Here is a 19591-nt window from a genome sequence, read left to right on the forward strand (position 1 = left end):
ACCCAGAAGCCTCAAATCAGCTGATTAGAGGCTGTGCTGATTCCAGCGTCTTGGGGGAAAATTTTTTGGGGAAATTAACTTTTTTTGAAAGAGAATCACTAATTAGGGAATATACAAATATCAAATTTAAAGCAAGGAGAATTCAACAACGGGTATCTGGCCTGCTAAATGAATTGAAGATCTCTAAACCTGAGAGCCAACCTTGATACGTCTTCAAGAGCTTGAGACCAAGTCAAGACTGGATCTCCTAGCAAGAGGGGGCGTGTGAAGTTTGCTACTTGGTCTCAGGAGCAGGCAGACAAAGAAAACCCACTGGTGGATTCTCCATCTCCTATACTGGAGAATAAGATTGGTTTGGCATGATCTGTGTTTACCAAACCCATGCTGGCTACTGGTTATGACTTTGTATGCTTCTAGTTGTTCCCAGATCTGTTTTTTGATTATCTTTTCTAGAATCTTCCCAGGTATTGATGTTAAACTGATTGGTCTGTAGTTTCCTGGGTCCGTTTTTTTCCTTTCTTGAAGATGGGAAGCACATCCCTTTTCCCATCCTCAAGTACTTCCTCGGTGCTCCAGGATTTATGAAAGATGTGGTGCAATGGTTCTGAGATCTGCTAGCTCTTTCAGAACTCTGGGAGTTAGGTCCCGGTGATTTATATTTGTCAAGGTATGATAGGTGCTCTCTCACCATTTTCTTGCCTATTTTAATTTTTGTTTCTAGTATGTCTTTTGCAATGGTTTTTTTTTTTTTTTTGGTATGTTGGGCTATAGTTTCTTTTTGTGTGAAGACTGATGCAAAGTATGAGTTAAGCAGCTCTGCTTTCTCCCTGTTGCATATTATTTCCTTGCCCTCTTTAGCGGGCCTACAGTTTCCTTGATTTTTTTCTTGTTGTTAATATGTTGGAAGAAACTTTTTTTATTTCCTTTGTTTGTTCTGAGCCTTTGCTTTCCTGATTTCATCTTTGCATGTTCTGGCTGTCTGCTGATAATCGGTCTTAATTATGTTCCCCTTTTCCATTTTTTATATTAATCCTTTTTAATATAAAGTTTGTCAGAGAGATCTTTGCGCAGCCATGCTGGTTTCTTCTTGAATTTCTTGTTTTTCTTTCTCAATGGTATCGTGTTGGTCTGGGCTTTTATGATTGCATTTTTCAGGGTTTCCCATGCTTCTTGGGTTGTTTTCCCCTTTAGGATTTTCATCCATGGGATCTTTCCTAGGTTCTCTCTCTGAGTTTGTTAAAGTCAGCTCTTTTGAAGTTTAAGACACTGGTTGGATTGTTTTCTATTGCTAGTGTTTGCATTGTATTAAATTCCAGTATGATGTGCTCACTTTCACCCAAGATTCAGGCAATTTCAATTCCCTCTATCACTTCTTCTCTATTTGTAAGCATTAAGCCCAGGATAGCTTTACGTCTAGTTCCCTCCTCCACCTTTTGGGTGACAAAATTGTTGGCTAGGTTGGTTAGGAATCTGTTTGATCTCCTGCTCACTGCAGAGTTTGTCTCCCAGTTGATATCTGGATAGTTGAAGTCTCCCATTACTACTGTAGTATGCTTCCTACATATGTTTGTTAACTGGTTAGCAAAAGTTCATCTATTTCTTCTGATTTGTTGGATGGCCTGTAATATACACCTATGGCAATGTCACTTTTTTCTCTTTTATATTGACCCATATACATAATTTACATAAAGGATCATAATGTTATTTTTATATTTTACATACCTCCTGACCCAGGCACATACTTACCATGAAAATGGGCATAAATTCTCCCCCTCCACAAATAGATACTCATCACATTAATGATCATATATGGCATAGCTTATATATACCTGTAGACTGGTTCTAACTGTTACAATTAGCTTCAGCCAGGATGGAAACTTTCCAATGGTTTTGCTGAGAAACGATACAATCGTATCCCCATAGTCTGGTTTGTGAAATTCTGCTTCATTTAAGCCATCAATCAATATGATGAAATCTTCATTTGGGATCTTCCGTTCTACAGTTTGTAAGAGAGAGGTAGAAAAATATATGCAAAACTATATTAGATTATATGTTTTAAACAATTATGTAATCATTTATAGTTATGGAATTAAATTCCTACCTTTATGAAGGCTTTCCAAGGGTTCTAGGACTCCCCTCCGAAAAGATGCAAGAGGATCTTGAACACAGGATCGCAAGCTAAGCATGCTTTGCAGATGTGGTTCACGCAACAGTTGCTCTCTGTACGCAACAAACTGGGGAGAACGGCAGAGCAAGGCTGCTACATTGTGTACAAATTCTGGCACCAGACAGGTGTAGGCATTATCAGCTTGGCAATAATGATATGCAACAACCTAGAAAAAGGGAAGCAAACATCAACTTCTTAGTACATGCATATTAAATAAAAACATTGCTTTGTTTCATTCAATATAATAAGAGAAAGGTTTGTCCAATATCTGGAACCTAAGAAGATCTAACAAAGAAATATTAAAGACCTAATGATTCTCATAAACCCTAGATTAGGATAATGGCTGTACCGCTTTGGTTTTTGGTTCTGTCTCCCATTCAGCTGTACTCTCTTTTATATATACTGTTTCTCTTATTTTTTATATAGTAACTCAATCAGTTTTGCTGTGGAGTCAGGTAAAATAATGGAAATAAAGAAATATAAAAATAAATAAAAATTTATTTATTTATTTATTTATGAGACTTATATACCACTTTAAGTGCAAGCACTCTCTAAGCGGTGTACACCAGTAAGCAATGTATATATATATTTACATTGCCCCCAACAATCTGGGTCCTCATTTTACCTACCCCGGAAGGATGGAAGGCTGAGTCAACCTTGAGCCGGTGAGATTTGAACCGCTGACCTGCTGAACACAGTCAGCTAAAGTGGCCTGCAGTACTGCACTCTAACTGCTACGCCACCTTGGCTCTTCAATTGTCAAAACACAAACATTAATAAATCTAACATATTTGTTAGAAATAGTACTTGGTAAATGGTATATTAAACTGCAACACTCTGTTTTAGATTTCTAAAACTAAATTAATAAAATGTGCAAACATTTCAGGAGACACTAAGCTCCTTGGGGCCATTGTTGCCTCTGTCCCTAAAGAATAGATAAATAAGCATTTGCCCCTAAGAGTCCTTCAAAAGGCTGTCACCAAATTTTAATATATAAGAGAAAAAAATAAAATTGTTTTAAAAAGTAAATTAATTATTTGTCTTATTCTGCTTTTATTGCATTCAAATATTAATAACATTTTATTTTATTTTTAAAACAACCTGCAAATTATGATTTACTGCAACTGCATAAATTTAATAAATTTCTTTTCCACAAATAGTATTTTTGTCATCTAATATAGAAATAGCTTGGTACTAGGGAACATATTTGTGACAGGTTAATTTACAGAAGGCTGTTAATAGTCCACAATCCCTTTCCCTACAATCCATACTGTTGCAACCACTCTCCCATTATCTAGATCCATTTACAAATGGTTAACTGTAATCAAAGATAAAGAGAGACCTGGCTATGCAGGCTCATATATTCTAGAAAAGATAGAAGGAGATAGAACTTCTTGGATTGGGCTTCTTTCAGTCAATTCAGTACTGCAGGGTTTGGATAAAGCAGTTTCTTTTTGAAGTAAGAAAAAGTACAGCTCCAATACTTTTTCTAATTGATCCATTATTAAGGTGAAAGACTTCAAGCAGTATGGTGCATGCAGTACCCGAAAATATTTCTCCGAAAATAAGACTTGATCTTATAATTTTTTTGCCTCCAAAAGAGACAGTAAGTCTTATTTTGGGGAGACGTGTTATTTTTTTCCCCAACACCTGCCTAGTGGCAGTGGCATCAACAGCCCCATCTAGCAGGAGCCCACGCAGCTACTGGCCCACTTCTGTGGCCGCTCGCGGCAGGAGGCCAAGTGGCCCACTGCACTGTGCCACCTCAAGGTGAGGCAGGTGGGGAAAGGGGTGGAGCTGCCCCAAGTGCCCCATAGGCACCCAAACACTTTTCGCCTGGACGGAGAAATGACAGCGACTGAAAGCTTTGTCTGCTTGCAAATGGAGCACTTGGAGACAGAGAAAATTGCTTGGTTTCTAAGTGCCCCATTCACAAGCAGATGAAGCTTCCAATCTCCCTCTGGGCGGAAAGTGTACGATGCATCTGGATTGCCTGCCTCCCCTCCCCACCTCTGCCTCCCTGCTCAGACTGACCTGCCCTGCGCCATGGGGCCAGCGGGCTGCGGCTGCTGCCGGACACCGTCAGCCCGTGTGTTCACTGCCCCTTGTGCTGGCCATGCCCACCCCCGGGATTATTTTTGGGGTAAGGCTAGGGCTTATTTTCAGGATGGGTTTTATTTTCGGGGAAATGCAGTAAGCAATTGAGCATTTGTTCACTGATGGCTGCCTCCAAACACTCAAAGTGCGCCCTACTGATCTTCTTCATTCTGAATGAATACAGACTGAAAAGTGCTAAGCTTTTCTTCTATAAATATACAATATTGGTTCTGAAAGGCAGTAGTTCAGTTTTTAGGAAATCTAGGGAAATGATCTCTGATTTTAACTGAATGTGTCTGGTATGAAACAACTGAGCAAAGCACCACCTCTGATTTGATAGAAGAAAGGCAGTGAAGACAAAGTGACAAAGATGATTAAATCATAGGGATAATTTTCCTTCTGCTGAGAATGGGGAATACCAGCTTTCTTCCAGCCAAAAACTTTATAATGGCTTAATTTCTTTCCTGCTATTAAAGAACCATTTTGAGTAGTTATAAGGATTATGACATATATATTTAACAATATCTGGCTTTAGATGGGGGAAAGAATTTGTGTGTATGTATATGAGTATACGTGCATTTGTGTGAGGAAATCTAACAGAGGAAAAGTTTATAAATATGAAGAAATTGTGCATGTGTCCATGCATGTGAAAAGATTATTGCTGGTAGCTATGTATGTATATATTAATATATATCCTTTCAAAGGCCTTGTCTGGCATCTGTTTTGTTCTTGCATAATTGCTTAAAGAATATTAGTAACTTCCCTTATCACATTTGGTGCTATGAAGACAGATTCAGATTTCGGTTCTTGAATACAGAATGAAAAGAAAACATTTAATGGAATAACCATTTTATACCTGAGCAGCAAGTCTTCGCATAGCTTCTTCTTGGCGTCTGCGCATTTCTGGAGTTCCAGGGCAACTCCCACTGGTAATAGAGGGGTGAGCAGAGGGTTGCTGGGTAAGGGGAAGTTCTCGATTTGCATCAACATCTGGAATATAGATGAATAAGAATAGATTAGAGTTTATCTGGTCTCTTAAGGATACAGGCTGAATAGCATGCTTGTGACTAAATTCAATGAAGGATTGTAGGGCAGAAAATATCAAACTTATTTAACATATATGGATAGAAATATGAGTTAGTATAAGGAATCATGTGAGTTTTTAAAAAAAGATTGGACAGCCATTTTTTTCGGAATAGTACAGGGTCCCCTACTCCTGCTTGAGCAGTGACTTTGACTAGAAGACCAAAGTACCTTCCAACTCTGTTATTTTATAATTCTGAATTGTGAAAAAAGAATTTGCTCTGGATTCTTCTTCCATAACATATTTAAAAAGATTAGTCTCTGAAAGGTCATATAGCATTTAATTACTCTGAATGTTTTTTTAATTCTATTTTGTAAATTTTTATCTTAGACAGCAAGAGAAAAACAAATTATATTAATAGCCTTAAAAATTGCACTTCAAAATAAAAGTCTATTTAAAGTAATACAAAGAAAAAACAAATTATCCTGATACAATCCAAAACCAAGAAGCAAATGTAGCAACATAGGAGATGGATGATGCAAATCAAAATACTGTTACATAATAAAATTGGAGAGACTACCATGCTGACCCAGCCTGCTATAAATGAAATAATGCTTCTCCCTTATTATCTGAATGGTAATGGTGTCCATAATTTTCTATAAATATTACCGAACTATTTTATAAAATTATAGATTAAATAAATCAAAGTGATATCCATCCAGCCATCCATCTAGTTATCTAGCTATCTAATTTATATGGCCGCCCATACAATGGAAAATAAATTATTATTATTATTATTATGGATCATCACACAGTCAGCCAGATGTTCAGACTGGATTTGGCATTTTGTCTACCTATCGAGTCCTTACCCAGCACCTGGGATAGGCAGATGTGGATGTTTGATGGTATTACAGATATCGTCGCAGGATGGAAGCAGTTCCTAGTAAGGCCCCCTTTTGCAATTGACTAATAGCGAATTTGTCAATGCCAATGGTGTTCAAGTGGTGCTCCAGTTGTTTTGGGATTGCACCCAAGGAGCCTATTACTATTGCTACTACCCTTGCTTGCTTTTGCCACAGTCTTTCTATTTCTATTTGTAGGTCTTTGTATTTTGTTATCTTCTCCAGTTCTTTCTCTTCTATTCTGCTGTCTCCAGACACTGCCACGTCCACTATCCAGACTTTTTTGTCTTTCTTATCGACAATTGTTAAGTCTGGGGTGTTATGTTGCAGGTGCTTGTCTGTTTGAATTCTGAAGTCCCAGAGCAGTTTAATTTTATCATTTTCTATGACTTTCTCTATTTTATGATCCCACCAGTTTTTGCTTACAGGCACATGATATTTTTTGCAGATCTTCCAATGCACCATTGTTGCTACTTTGTCATGCCGCTGCTTGTAATCAGTTTGTGCAATCTTCTTGCAACAGCTTACCACGTGGTCCACTGTTTCTTCAGCTTCTTTGCATAGGCGGCACTTACTGTCTGTTGCTGTCTTCTCAATTTTGACTTTGTATGCATTTGTCCTTAAGGCTTGGTCTTGTGCAGCCAGAGTTAGTCCCTTGGTCTCTTTCTTCAATTTTCCTGCTCTTAGCCATTGCCAGGTCTTGTTATTATCTGCTTTCCCAGCTATTTTTTTTATGTATTGGCCATGTAGTGTTTTGTCTTTCCATGCCTCTCTTCTTTTCTTCATTTGGTCTTTCTTGTAGGCCAGTTTGGTCTCTCCAGTAGTCAGTAAGCCTTCCTGATATACTAATTTCAGTGCATCTTCATCATTGTTCTTCAGATATTCTTCCAAAGCCATTTTTTCTTCTTCAACCATCTGATGTACTTGTAGCATTCCACGCCCACTTATTTGCCTTGGTAGATAAAGTCTGTCAATGTCACTGCGTGGATGAAGGGCATGATACATTGTCATTATTTTTCTGGTCTTCCAATCCATTGCTTTTAGTTCTGCTTGAGTCCAGTCCACTATTCCAGCTGTGTACCTAATGACTGGGATTGCCCAGGTGTTGATTGCCTTTATGGTATTTCCTCCATTGAGTTTGGACTTTAAGATCTTCTTCACTCTCTTGATGTATTCACCTCTAATCTTTTTCTTGACTTCAGTGTGCTTGATGCTGTCAGCTTGAAGGATACCCAAGTATTTGTAGTACTCTTCCTCATCCAGACTCTTAATGTTATTTTCGTGGGGCATCTTGATTCCTTCAGTTTTCATTATTTTTCCTTGTTTGATAGTAAGTGTGGCACATTGTCCAAGCCAAACTCCATAACAATATCTTGGCTATATATACGGACAGTGTTGAGCAGCGATTCTATTTCAGATGATGTTTTTTCATACAGCTTCAGATCATCCATGTAAAGGAGATGGGATAGTCTGGTAGATGTTTTTGATGTTTGATAGCCATGTCCTGAGTTATTCAGTATTGTTGACAGAGGAAACAGTGCAATAACAAATAGTAATGGCGTTATTGCACTGTTTCCTCTGTCAACAATATTTTATAATAATTTATAATAATAATATCATTATTATTATTATTATTGATAATAATATTATTATCAATAATAATCATAATAATAATGTTGGAAGGGACCTTGGAAGTCTTCTAGTCCAAAGTGATTCTGAACAATGTACAATAGTCCAATAAATCAATAAATATATAAAACAATCATTAAAACTATACAGGTAAAACTAAAACAAAAAAAAAGAGAAAAATAGAGGGGTGTTAAAAATAAAGGAGCTATCTCACAAGTTCACCCATCCCCTGGGATTTCCAAGCCTCCTGACATAACCAGGCTTTTAGGGACCTTCAAAATTCAGAAATGCTGAGGCAGGCTTTTCTGCTGTGATGCCTGCATTATGGAATCTTCTATCTCCAGAAAAGAGGTCTGCCTAGGGCCCAACAAATGTAGCTTCTTAGATGATGGAACCTGTAACATGCCCATTCTGTTAAATTTAGTGGGACAGGTAGATAAAATCAGGAAGCTGGTCCCTCAAATAACCTGGTCCTATGCCATGTACAGCTATAAAACACCTTGAACCAAATCAGAAACAGATTGGTAATTAATGTAATTTGCATAGCAGAGGTATAATACGTATACTATTAGAAACACACATAACAACTTGTGCAGCTGCATTTTATATCAGCTGTAATTTCCAGATACTCTTGAAGGGCAGCTCCATGTACAGCACACTGCAATAGTTCAATCAGAAAGTAATTCTGAGTGACTGCGAATAGGGCCCTTGATTCTTGAATGGGGGTAAGTGGTCAGCAATATGAAGTTGTGCAAAGGCCCTCCCAGATATGGCTGCCATCTGCTCTTTATCATGAGTTCAGGAGCATCCCAGATTGCACACAGGGACTGTTTGGGGGAACACAACCCCTTCTGGCACCAGGGATTGAATAATCCTCAAACCAGAAAGCTCCAAAACTCAAAGCTACTCAGTTTTGCCAGGGTTCTGTCAGGTGCAAGTAATCAGGAACAGGAGTTAAGTTCAAAGCACTAAAAATTTATTGCTACCTATACACAAGAATCTGATCAACTAATAGTCAAGTCAATTTGGCACTAGATAAGAGTTAAAAGAATTCCCTGGGGTGGGGGTGGGGAACTAAACTTAGGACGGTGCTATGTAAGGATTCCAAACTGAAGATGCATTTGACTCACCTTCGGGCTCTGCCTGCTCATCTTTTACATCACTCCCCCCTCCAACCTGCCTCTTCCCTCTTTCATGGCTCTTTTTCAAAGTTTATAACATTTTATACAAAAGCAAATAATAGGACACAGTGGGAATGGAAAGAGGGGAAAAAAGTGAGGAGGACAGAGGGAAAGGAAAAGAAAAGGCATTGTCTTCCGACTCCCTCTGTTGCTGTAGAATAGGGCAGTAACATTGAATCTCAACTTTTTACTTTTCCATAGTAATATAAATTAGCCATTTCTATAACAGCAAATCAATCTAATCAGTAAAACCCAAAATCAAAGCTTCATTTTTTTCCACTTCAAGCACAAAGTCCAGAAGTGGTCTCCAAGTAGAAACAAAAGTACTTATATTCTTTTTTTTAATCAAAACAGTCAATTTAGCCATCTTTGCCAACTCCATCAGCTTCTATAGCCATTTGTCCATAGTGAGAATCTAAATGTCCTTCCATTGTTGTGCATACAGTAGTCTTGCTGTTGTCAACATATATAAGATCAAAGTTCCAACGTTTTTTCCCAAGTCTTTTTCCATTAAGCCCAAAATAAAAGTTTCTGGTTTCATCTGTATCTTTACTTTAAGGGTTTTCTATATTAAGATATGAATCCTATTCCAATATTTCTTTGCTTTATCACATGTCCACCATAAATGATAAAAGGTCACTTCTTTACATTTACATTTCCAGCATTCATTTGAAATACCTTTATAGATTCTGGATAATTTATCTGGTGTTAAATACAAGCAATACATCATCTTTTACAAATTTTCTTTTAAATTATAGTTTAGTGTGAATTTTAAACCATTCATCCACACGTTCTCCCATTGTTCAAGCATCACATTATATCCAAAGTTCCTTGCCCACTGAATCATACAATGTTTTACATGTTCACTTTTCAAATTCAGTTTCAGTAACATTTTACAAACCTTAGTAATAATATGTTCATCACTACCACACAATAAGATTTCCAATTCATTTTAACAAAATCAAATCCATAACTCTTTTTATCTAGTTTGAATCTTTCTTTCAGTTGCTGATACGTAAATCAATGACACACATAATCCTCTGATTCTAATTCTTCCCTCGACTTAAGGGTAAGGTCATGAAAGTTGAAAAGTATTATTTTACCATAAGTCCACCAGTCTGGTTTTCTAAAAAAAGCATCCGGGGGGTGGGGGGGACACCAAAAGAGGCAACTTTGTGAAAAACTTTGTTTTATATTTGTTCCACACTTTTAGTATGGGAGATCCAGCAAAATAGTTGTTAAAATCATCATTAATTTTAACTTTGTCACACCATAGATAACCATGCCATCTAAAGCTTAATTCATAACCTTCTAAATTCAGTAGCCTCTTGTTCTGGAGGTTCACCCACTTTTTTAGCCAGGCCAGACAGCATGCATCAAAGTATAATTTCAAAAAGCAAGAAGGGGGAGAAAGCAGGGACAGTTTTTGTGTGTGAGTGTGAGAGATTGAGCCAGGAGGGAAGTGAAAGTGTGGGGAAGGGGGGGGGTATTGCAAACAGAGTAAGCAAATTTACAAAATGGGGATCTCTCTCTCTCTCTCTCTCTCTCTCACACACACACACACACACACACACACACACACGCTCACATGTTGCTGGCTGCTGGCAGTTCCAGGCTGTGGCTTTGCATCCGGTATTGATGTTCCCCTCTCTGGCCCTACCACATGGCAGAGAGTGACCGGGAGCCGGCCGATGTTCAACTTGTGCCATCGTGCGCTCCCATCTCCCTGCCTTTCATCCCACAGGCCAGGCGGCAGGCGGGCTGGGCCCCCTCTTTCGATCCCCCTCCAGGGCAGCCCTGATCATGTTCTGGATGGCTGTCATGAAGTTTAGGGTTAGGGTTTAGATCAGTGCTGCCCCCGCCACCAGCACCTCCATGGCCCGCTCACCTGCCCAGTCTCACAGCCTGCGAGTGCTTCTCTTTCCCTGCCCCTATGTGGGAAAGCCATGAGCAGCAAAGAGAAGCAAGATGACAAGACTAGATGCCAAGCAGTTTGCAGAAGGCCAGTGGGAAGGTAAGACTGTTTGAGGGGGGGTTGGGTTAGTTGTGATTCTCAGAAAAGTGAGAGGCCCTAAAGAAATATATGGAATTATCTGCAAAGGACTTCTGAGGAGATGGCTTGGAGCTGTGTGCTGCGTTGGGAAGGTGATGTGCAGGCAGACGAGAGAGCAAACTTGCAAATTGGCTTTGTGGTCTATTCTTCCCGCCTCCCCTCCCTAAAATCCAGCTGATAATAGAACTCATTGGATTGAATGGAAAGTTAAGAGGAATTGGCATGAGTTGAAATTAAAAGGCCAAGTCAATTTCCACCCCCCAATTATTTTGTCGGAGACGTGAAAGTGTTTCTTACTTTTACTTCCTCTCATCTGCTCTTTTATAATTTAATCCAGCCTTACCCAAACTAATGTCTTTTGGGTGTCAAGTTCCCATCATCCTGTGGCTCTGCTGGTAGAAATGCAATGCCTTATTTTCTCTGCAGTATCTGCCTAGGACACAGGTCGGCAACCCGCGGCTCCGAAGCCACATGCGGCTCTTTCAGCTGTCTCCTGCGGCTTCCATGTGCAGTGCAAAAAAAAAAAAGGGACTAAAAAGTTGAATCAATCAATTCAAACTTCTCACAAAAGAAGTTTGAATTGATTGGTTCAACTTCTTTGGTTTGTGGGACGCTGTCCGCCTGACAACCCCCGTGGGCTCGACATAGACGGGGGGAAAGACAGCTAGGAAGGGAGGCAACCCTGCAGCCAGAAGCTGGAGGTCTGAGCGGAGCGGCACGGAGTGGCTGTGATTGGCTCCAGCATTGGCGTGGGAGGCTCCAGCATTGCTGGTGAGCAAGGCCTGCCATCCGCGGCCTGGTTCCACACCCCGACAACCAGCTGGACCGGCTTTCACTGCTCTAGCCCGGGGACGCCAGCACCATAGAAGGCGGTTTGGCAGTGCTGCCGTGGGTGGGGGTATCCTTGCAGTGGACAACTCGGGCCTGGCTATTTCCCCACGGCTCACGGCTTGGGACCAGAGACCTTGGTGGCGCATGGCCCGGACTGTCAGCATTGCCGTGGGACCACCCCCTGTGGTGCCAGCTAATTCGGCGTGCTTCCAGAGGCAAAAAAGGGGCCTGAGCAGCCTCCAGCAGCCCCGCCATGCCCAAGGCAGGCTCGCCACTTCAGCAAAAGAGAGAGAGTGTGGGGTGGGGGGAGAGCAGTCTTTTCCAAGGAGAGGAGAAGCCAGGACGGCAGAGCCATCCATACCAGAGCTGGACGGGGGCAGGGCCGGTGCAAGTGTCGCCTTAGGCTCCACTCTTTAATCAAGCCCTGTTATGTGTGTGCATGCATGCGCACGTGTGCGCATGCGCACATTTTGTGGCTCCCAGTTTTTTCTTTTGTGAGGGAAACGGGTCCAAGTGGCTCTTTCACCATTTCAGGTTGCTGACCCCTGGCCTAGGAGGCAGTAGGTGTGAAATTTAGATGTATTTAAACATTTGTTTCTTCTGCTTAATTTATTAAACCAACATCTAATTCGAAATTAAATGTTTTGGAGAAATCCAGGGTGGTTTACAAGAAAACTCTCAAAGACAGCTATTGTAAAGCATCACCAGCACTGCTTAAAACAATATTAAGTGTGTATTTTAAGAAAGAAAAATATTATAGTAATTTACTTAGTGCTGTTTGACCATAAAATGTGTTTTTATTCTACATATGCCTGGCTGAACAGTGTTTTTAAAGTTGCCTCTAAACAGGTGAGGAATGCACTATTCATATTTTCCTTGGGAGAAAGTTCTATAATTGGGGTCCTATCTCTAAGAAGGCTGGCCATTGTTCTATAAACCAAACTAGGGGGATCATCTGGTCTAAGTGGATGGTAAACAAAGGTGATTAGGGGGCTGGAGGCTAAAACATATGACAAATGTTTGTGGGAATTGGGTGTGTCTAGCTTAGTGAAAAGGACTAGGGGTGGTAACATGAAGGGAAGTGTCCCAATATTTGACAGGCTGCCACAGAGATGCTATTTTCCAAAGCATCAGCAATAGAGGAAACTAATCAAGAAGAAAACCAGCCTAGAACTAAGGACTTGTGAAAACAACTAACCAGTGAAAAGGCTTGCCTTCAGAAGTTGTGGATGCTCCATCACTGGAGGCTTTTAAGAAGAGATTGGATATTCCATTGTCTGGAATGGTATAGATCCCTTTCCCTCAAAGGTCTGTTCTAACTCTGTTATTCTTTGAGAGAAGTGCTGCCAAACTCTCCCCCTCCCCTCGTCCCTTCCTGGGCACAGAGAGAGGGAGGGAGGGAGGGAAGGAAGGAAGGAGGAGAGGGAAACAGAAGAAAGGGATGGAAGGAGATGGGAATGAAAAGGAAGGAGGGAGGGAGGGAGGGAGGGAGGGAGGGAGGAAGGAAGGAGATTCGAATGAGAGGGAGGGTCTGAGCGATGTCCTGCCTTAGCACTTGGCCACCAGCAGCCCTGTTGGTCTTTCACCTGGTGGTCTCCCATCCTATTGCTGAGGATGCTTTAGTTACAAAGTCAGGTCTCCTCAGATGGAGAGGGAGTGGGCCTCCCTCTGACCCACACACTTTGTCCTCCTGCACCCACCATGAGCAAGCTGGCCAAGAAGAGCGAGCACAGCAGCCTTAAGGAGGAGGTAAGTGCAGCTGGGCACCTCCTCGGGGAAGTGCGGCTGGGCTAGACAGGGCTGTGGGGTCCCGGTGATGTGGGAGATCAAGGGCCAAGCTGGGCGCTTGACCTCTGCTGCCCAGGGCTCTGGGTGGTACGTGCCATCATCCAGGGGCCCCTGCACGGTCTGAGAGGGACGATGAGGCTCCTCCAGTGGACCAAGAACCGGTACTCGCCCCAGTCCCACACACCCCTCTGCTGGAGACCCTTGGATCTGCCCTAGTCCTGCCCAGGCACCCCTGACGCAAGTGACGTTGAGCTGGCCATGCCCACCTAGTAGGCCACACCCACCTAGTAGGCTGTACCCACCACAGCCACACGCACCTGGCCTCTTGAGGGCAATCACAATGTTGATGCAGCCCTCAATGAAATTGAATTTGAGATCCCTGTGCTAAAGCCTCAGGCTCATTTAATTTCCTCATCAAATGTTATATATTATTTTTTGGGTCTTGCAGGAATATAAACAGATCATCAGCAAATGCTCTCAATTTATAAGATTCTTTCCTGATGCTTACACCCATTATTTTCTCATCTTGCCTAACATCTCTATTCAAAATTTCGAACACCAAGATAAACAGCAGAGAAGACAAGGGGCATCCTTGTTTCGTGCTGTTTTGAATTTCACATGAGTTAGTCAAGTCGCCATTAATAACAATATTTGCTTATTGTGAAGTGTAAACACAGCTTTAACTCCTTGAATAAAGTTTCATCTAATGTCTATTTCTTCCAACACTTTAAACATAAAAACCCAATTTAAATTGTCAAAGGCTTTCTCTGCATCTAAGAATATTAAAGCTGCCTGTTTCTCATTGTGGTATTGTAAATATTCAATAATCTTCAAAACAGTCCTCACATTATCTGTTAGCTGTCTTTTTGGCAGAAAGCCAGACTGCTTTTCATGTATATCCTAGAAAAGATAATCAAAAAACAGAACTGCGAACAACTAGAAGCAAAAAAAGTTATAACTAGTAGCCAGCACGGGTTTGTTAAAAACAGATCATGCCAAACCAATCTTATTTCATTTTTTGATAAAGTGACTAAAATAGTAGACCAGTGAAATGCTGTGGATATAGTATATTTAGATTTCAGTAAGGCATTTGATAAAGTAGACCACAACCCACTCCTTGGTAAGCTAGAAAAAGGTGGAATAGACAACATCACCACTAGATGGATCTGTAGCTGGCTGGCAAACTGTAGTCCTCAATGGCACTACATCCACATGGAGAGAAGTAAGCAGGTTCCGTCTTAGTACTCTTCAATATCTTCATAAATGACTGAGATGAGGGAATTGAAGGGGAACTCATCAAATTTGCAGATGATACCAAACTGGCAGGAGTAGCCAACAACCCAGAAGACAAACTCAGGATCCAAAAAGATCTTGACAAACTTGAACAATGGGTCTTATCCAACAAAATGAATTTCAATGTGGGGAAAAGCAAAGTTTTACATTTAGGCAGGAAAAAATCAAAGGTACAAATACAGATTAGGTGAGATCTGGCTTAAAAACAGTAACTATGAGAGGAACCCTGCAGTCCTAGTGGACGATCACTTGACTATGAACCAGCAGTATGCAGCAGCAGCCCAAAAAGCTAATAAAATCCTTGTTTGTATAAACAGAAGCATAGAATCAAGATCACACAAAATATTAGTACTGCTTTATAAAACCCTAGTAAGACCTGAAATACTGCAGCCAATTCTGGTTACCATATCACAAAAAAGATGTTGAGAGTTTGGAGAAAATTCAGAGAAGAGCAACTGAGATGATTAAAGGCCTGGAGACGAAAACATATGAAGAATAGCTGCAGGACTTGGGTTTGGCTACTCTAAAGAAAAGGAGAAATAGGGGAGATATGATAGTAGCATTTCAGTATTTGAGGGGCTGCCACAAAGAAGAGGGCACCAAACTATTCTGCAAAGCACCAGAGGGCAGGACAAGAAACAATGGTTGGAAACTGAACAAAGAGAGAAGCAACCTGGAATTAAGGAGAAACTTCCTGACAGTGAAGACAATTAACCAGTGGAACAGCTTGCCCCCAGAAATTGTGGGTGCTCCATCACTGGAGGTTTTTAAGAAGAGACTAGACAATCACATGTCTGAGATGGTATAGGTTCTCCTGCATGAGCAGAGGGCTGGACTAGAAGATCTCCAAGGTTCCTTCCAGCTCTATTCTATTCCTATATATTCTTGTAAGATCTTCTTTAGCCTTTCTGCCAAAACTGCGGCAAAAAGTTTATAATTCTTAATAATGAAATTGGTCTGTAATTCTTTGTCTTTGTAATATCCTGATCCTCTTTTGGTAACAACACTATATTAGCTTCCTTCCACATTTGAGGTATCTTTCCCCCCTGTAATATATCATTCATTATATCCTTTAGTGGCTGAAGAAGCTCATCCTCAAAGCATTTATAATATTGGCTTGTAAGCCCATCTGGGCCTGGAGCTTTGCCTGATTTCATTTTTTTAATAGCTTCTGATATATTGAAGGCAGTTATTGGATCATTCATAAGTTGTCTCTGGGTTTGTGATAATTTAGGCAACTGTTGTCTTAAAAGATATTCGTCTATTCTAGAGATGTCTAACTCCTGTTTTTATAATTGGAATAAAAGTTATGAAAAGACTTTTTGATCAGTTCATTATCTGTTGTTACATTGCTACCTTCGCAGATTTTCTTAATCATTCTTTTCCCTTTTCTTTTTTAGTTTATATGCCAACCATCTTCCTGGTTTGTTTGCAAACTCAAAGTGTCTTTGTTTCACATATTTCAATTTTGTTTCTATTTCTTGTACTGTTAACATGGATAGTTGCTGCCGTAACAGTTTAATTTGATGTGAAATTTTAGAATCCATGTCTTTTGCAATTCAATTTCTTTCTGTCTGATTTCATCCAGTACCTTTTGTGTCTTCTCTCTAAGCAATTGTACTGTATAAAATAACCCCTCATAATAGCTTTACTAACTTCCCATACAGTTGTTAAGCTTGTCCCTTTATCTAATTATTATCAAAATACTCAAGTAGTTTCTTTTTACAATCTTTTACAATCATTTCCTTTTGCAGAATAGATTCATTTAATCTCCATCTAAAGCTCAAAATCTTTCCTCTAAGTACCAAAAGCACTGGATTATGATCAGAAAAGGATTTAGGTAAAATATCGACTTTTAAAATTTTATTTGCAAGGCTTTTAGAAATCTACATCATATCCATCCTTGAAAAAATGTATATCTTTCTGGAAAAAAATGTATATTCTCTAGTGGAGCCATGTTTATGTCTCCAGGAGTCTATTAGTATTAAATTGTCCATCATCCCAAAGAAGATATTTAGTAATTTACCCTGGGAGGATTTAATCCCCTTAACGGATGTTCTATCCAGAGCTGGTATAGTCACTCCATTCCAATCCTCCATCATAACCAGTTTTCATACGAAAAGAATAATAATTGATCCATAAGATATTTTTAAAAAATACTTTTATCATCATTTGGCCTGTATGCGCAAACCACTATTTATTTTATTCCATTATGTTCAATTTCCACTGCTATAAATCTACCATATTCATCTGCTAAAAGTAGCTTGAGATTTTATATATATAAGACAATTCCTTTTGTCTTTTTTAAACCAGCAGATATAAATTGCTCCCCTAATCATTTATTTGTTAAGTATTTCTCATCTTGTTTCTTAATATGTGTTTCTTGAAGGCAAGTTATAATAACATTCAGTTTCCTCAGATAATGAAATAATTTTTTACGCTTAGATGGGGCATTTGCCCCATTAATATTCCATGCAATAGCTTTAATCTCCATTTTTGGACAAAGTAATAGATTCCTGTACATATATCTTACCAACCTTTTGAGATTGGTCCACCTCTAACTTCTTTTCTATGTCCATTTCTTCAGCTGGATCTGAAATTATTTTGGGTCTAATCAAGAAATCCTTGGCTTTTTTTATAAAATTCAGTCTAAATCTTTGCTCTTGCTAAGTAAGTATCACTCTTTCCAGCGGAAGAGATTTTTTTTCTTTTTCAGGATATCAAAATTCCAGCAGAAGAGAATTTTTCTCTTCTTTAGGATATCAAAATTCTAACTAGAGTTTCCTTTCGAACAATTATATCCATGTTTCCTATTCTCAGTTTGTGCTTAAAATGGCAATCCAAAACATAATTTCTTGTTATTCTTCTTACAAAGTGAACTACAACATCCCTTGGTAGTGTTCTTGTAATGGCAAATCTGGAGTTTACTTTATATGCTTTGTTTATTTCCATATCAAGATGTTCTTCCTTATTAATTAACTCAGCCAAAACCTTAATCATCTTTAGTTTGATGTCTTCTCCTAATTGTTCAGGAATTGCTTGAAATCTTAATTGAAATTCCTTAAACTGAGATTCCAAAATTAATCTTTCGTCCAGGTCAGCTTCATACAAAGTAAAGTGTTTGTTTTCTCCAATTTGTACTTTTTGTCTTCTCCAATTTGTGCTCCATGAGATATACTCTATCCTGGTTTCTGGTTCTGCACAGATAGTGCACCAGCTGAGGGATCGAGATGATCAGATCCCTACAGCTGATTTCTCTCTGTTTGGGGACCCTAACTGGACCCAAAGCCACACCAGAGAGGTGGCAAGGAAGGAGGGAAGCCCCAATCCTGGGAAAAGCTCTCCAAAAACTGACAGAAGAAAGGCTAGCGTCATGCAGCCGAAGCCAAAAAGTACTAAACTAAGTGTGATTGTAAACAGTATGACTGAACTGAGTAAGAATATTGATTTTCTCTCTCCTACCTGACTGATTTCCTGGGAAAAAAAGAAAAAAACCCCAGAAGTAAAAATCCTCTGAAAGTGAGAGGGGGTATCTTTGTTCCACCCTCCTCTAAACCGAAGTGGTGAATTAAGTTTACAGGGGAAAAAACTGAAAGATGGACTGGTGCTGACATCTAGTGGTGGATGAAAATACTGCCCTAAATATACAGCCCAGAAAGAAAAGCCTGTTGTCATGACTTTCAGGGTGTTGATTAAACAAAGAGCAGCTGTTACAAAAGAAATGAAAACATTGTGGACTATCTACAAAGTGAGAACTACAAAACTTAGAAAAAACTGACTTTCCTGGATTATAAATATTTTTTAAATTGTGACTTTAAAGTGATTGGCAGAGAAAATACTTTTGATCATTATGGAGCATCAGAGATCTGCCGAAAGAACATACCAAGAAAAAATAAATACTTACCAGGAGGAAATGTTTATTCTGTTACAACAAATGCAAACCATGAGAAAATTAAAAATGAATTTGAAAATTTAAATAAATGCATTCTCAATTTAATGTCACAACAATTAAATGATTAGAAAACAAAAAAAGACAGAGATCATGTAAAGCAGACAACTGAATATAAGCTAGTGGAGACTCAAGTGGAGAAGGACTTACAAGAAACATTGAACATTGAAAAGATAACTCTAAGATCACAAATTTGAGGATAAGGAAAAAGATTTGACAAAATGGATTGCTGAGCAATTGCTGAGTACCACAAGAAATGGGGGAGACAAGGGATGATGAGAGAAATCTTCAATGAATATGAATTTCAGGGGCAAAATCATTTTACAAAGACATGATGTTTGATTTACCTACTATATCCACAACATTTACAAGATTATGGAAAGATTCTTTGATGCAACAGAATATATTGATTGGGAGAGACGCTTGGCAAAAGAAGAGGGCTAAAGTGAGAATTGAGGAATTAAATGATGGGATGTATCAGAGGGAATATTTAAAAGTTAAACACTTGTTTGAATATGGCTGAAGAAATTGAAAGATTTTAGTTTAAGAGGAATGAACTCTCTAAATAAGACAGTATCTTTTTTTCTTTTCTTCTTTTGTTTTTTCGATATTTTGAATAAGAGTTAAAAGATTAGATGATTGAATTTATTAAATGGAACATTTAAAGATTAAACATA

At 39.4% G+C, this 19591-nt stretch overlaps 1 protein-coding gene across 1 annotated transcript in view; it reads right to left on the reverse strand.

Annotated features, from left to right (window-relative positions):
* Positions 1 to 1607: 1607 nt before the first annotated feature.
* The window catches only part of LOC120296887 (protein TANC2-like), a 97299-nt gene continuing 79315 nt past the window's right edge, over positions 1608 to 19591 (reverse strand). Inside the window, exons 7-9 of the mRNA XM_039318925.1 lie at positions 5121 to 5254; positions 2102 to 2333; positions 1608 to 1996 (exon numbers count right to left, since the gene is read on the reverse strand). Of these exons, the coding sequence (XP_039174859.1) occupies positions 1797 to 1996; positions 2102 to 2333; positions 5121 to 5254 (566 nt within the window). The 3' untranslated portion in view covers positions 1608 to 1796. The remainder of the gene's footprint in view (positions 1997 to 2101; positions 2334 to 5120; positions 5255 to 19591) is intronic.

This window comes from Crotalus tigris, unplaced genomic scaffold (genome assembly GCF_016545835.1).
Source record: "Crotalus tigris isolate CLP2741 ecotype Arizona unplaced genomic scaffold, ASM1654583v1 scf7180000021661.140332, whole genome shotgun sequence".
NCBI classification, from domain to species: Eukaryota; Metazoa; Chordata; class Lepidosauria; order Squamata; family Viperidae; genus Crotalus; species Crotalus tigris.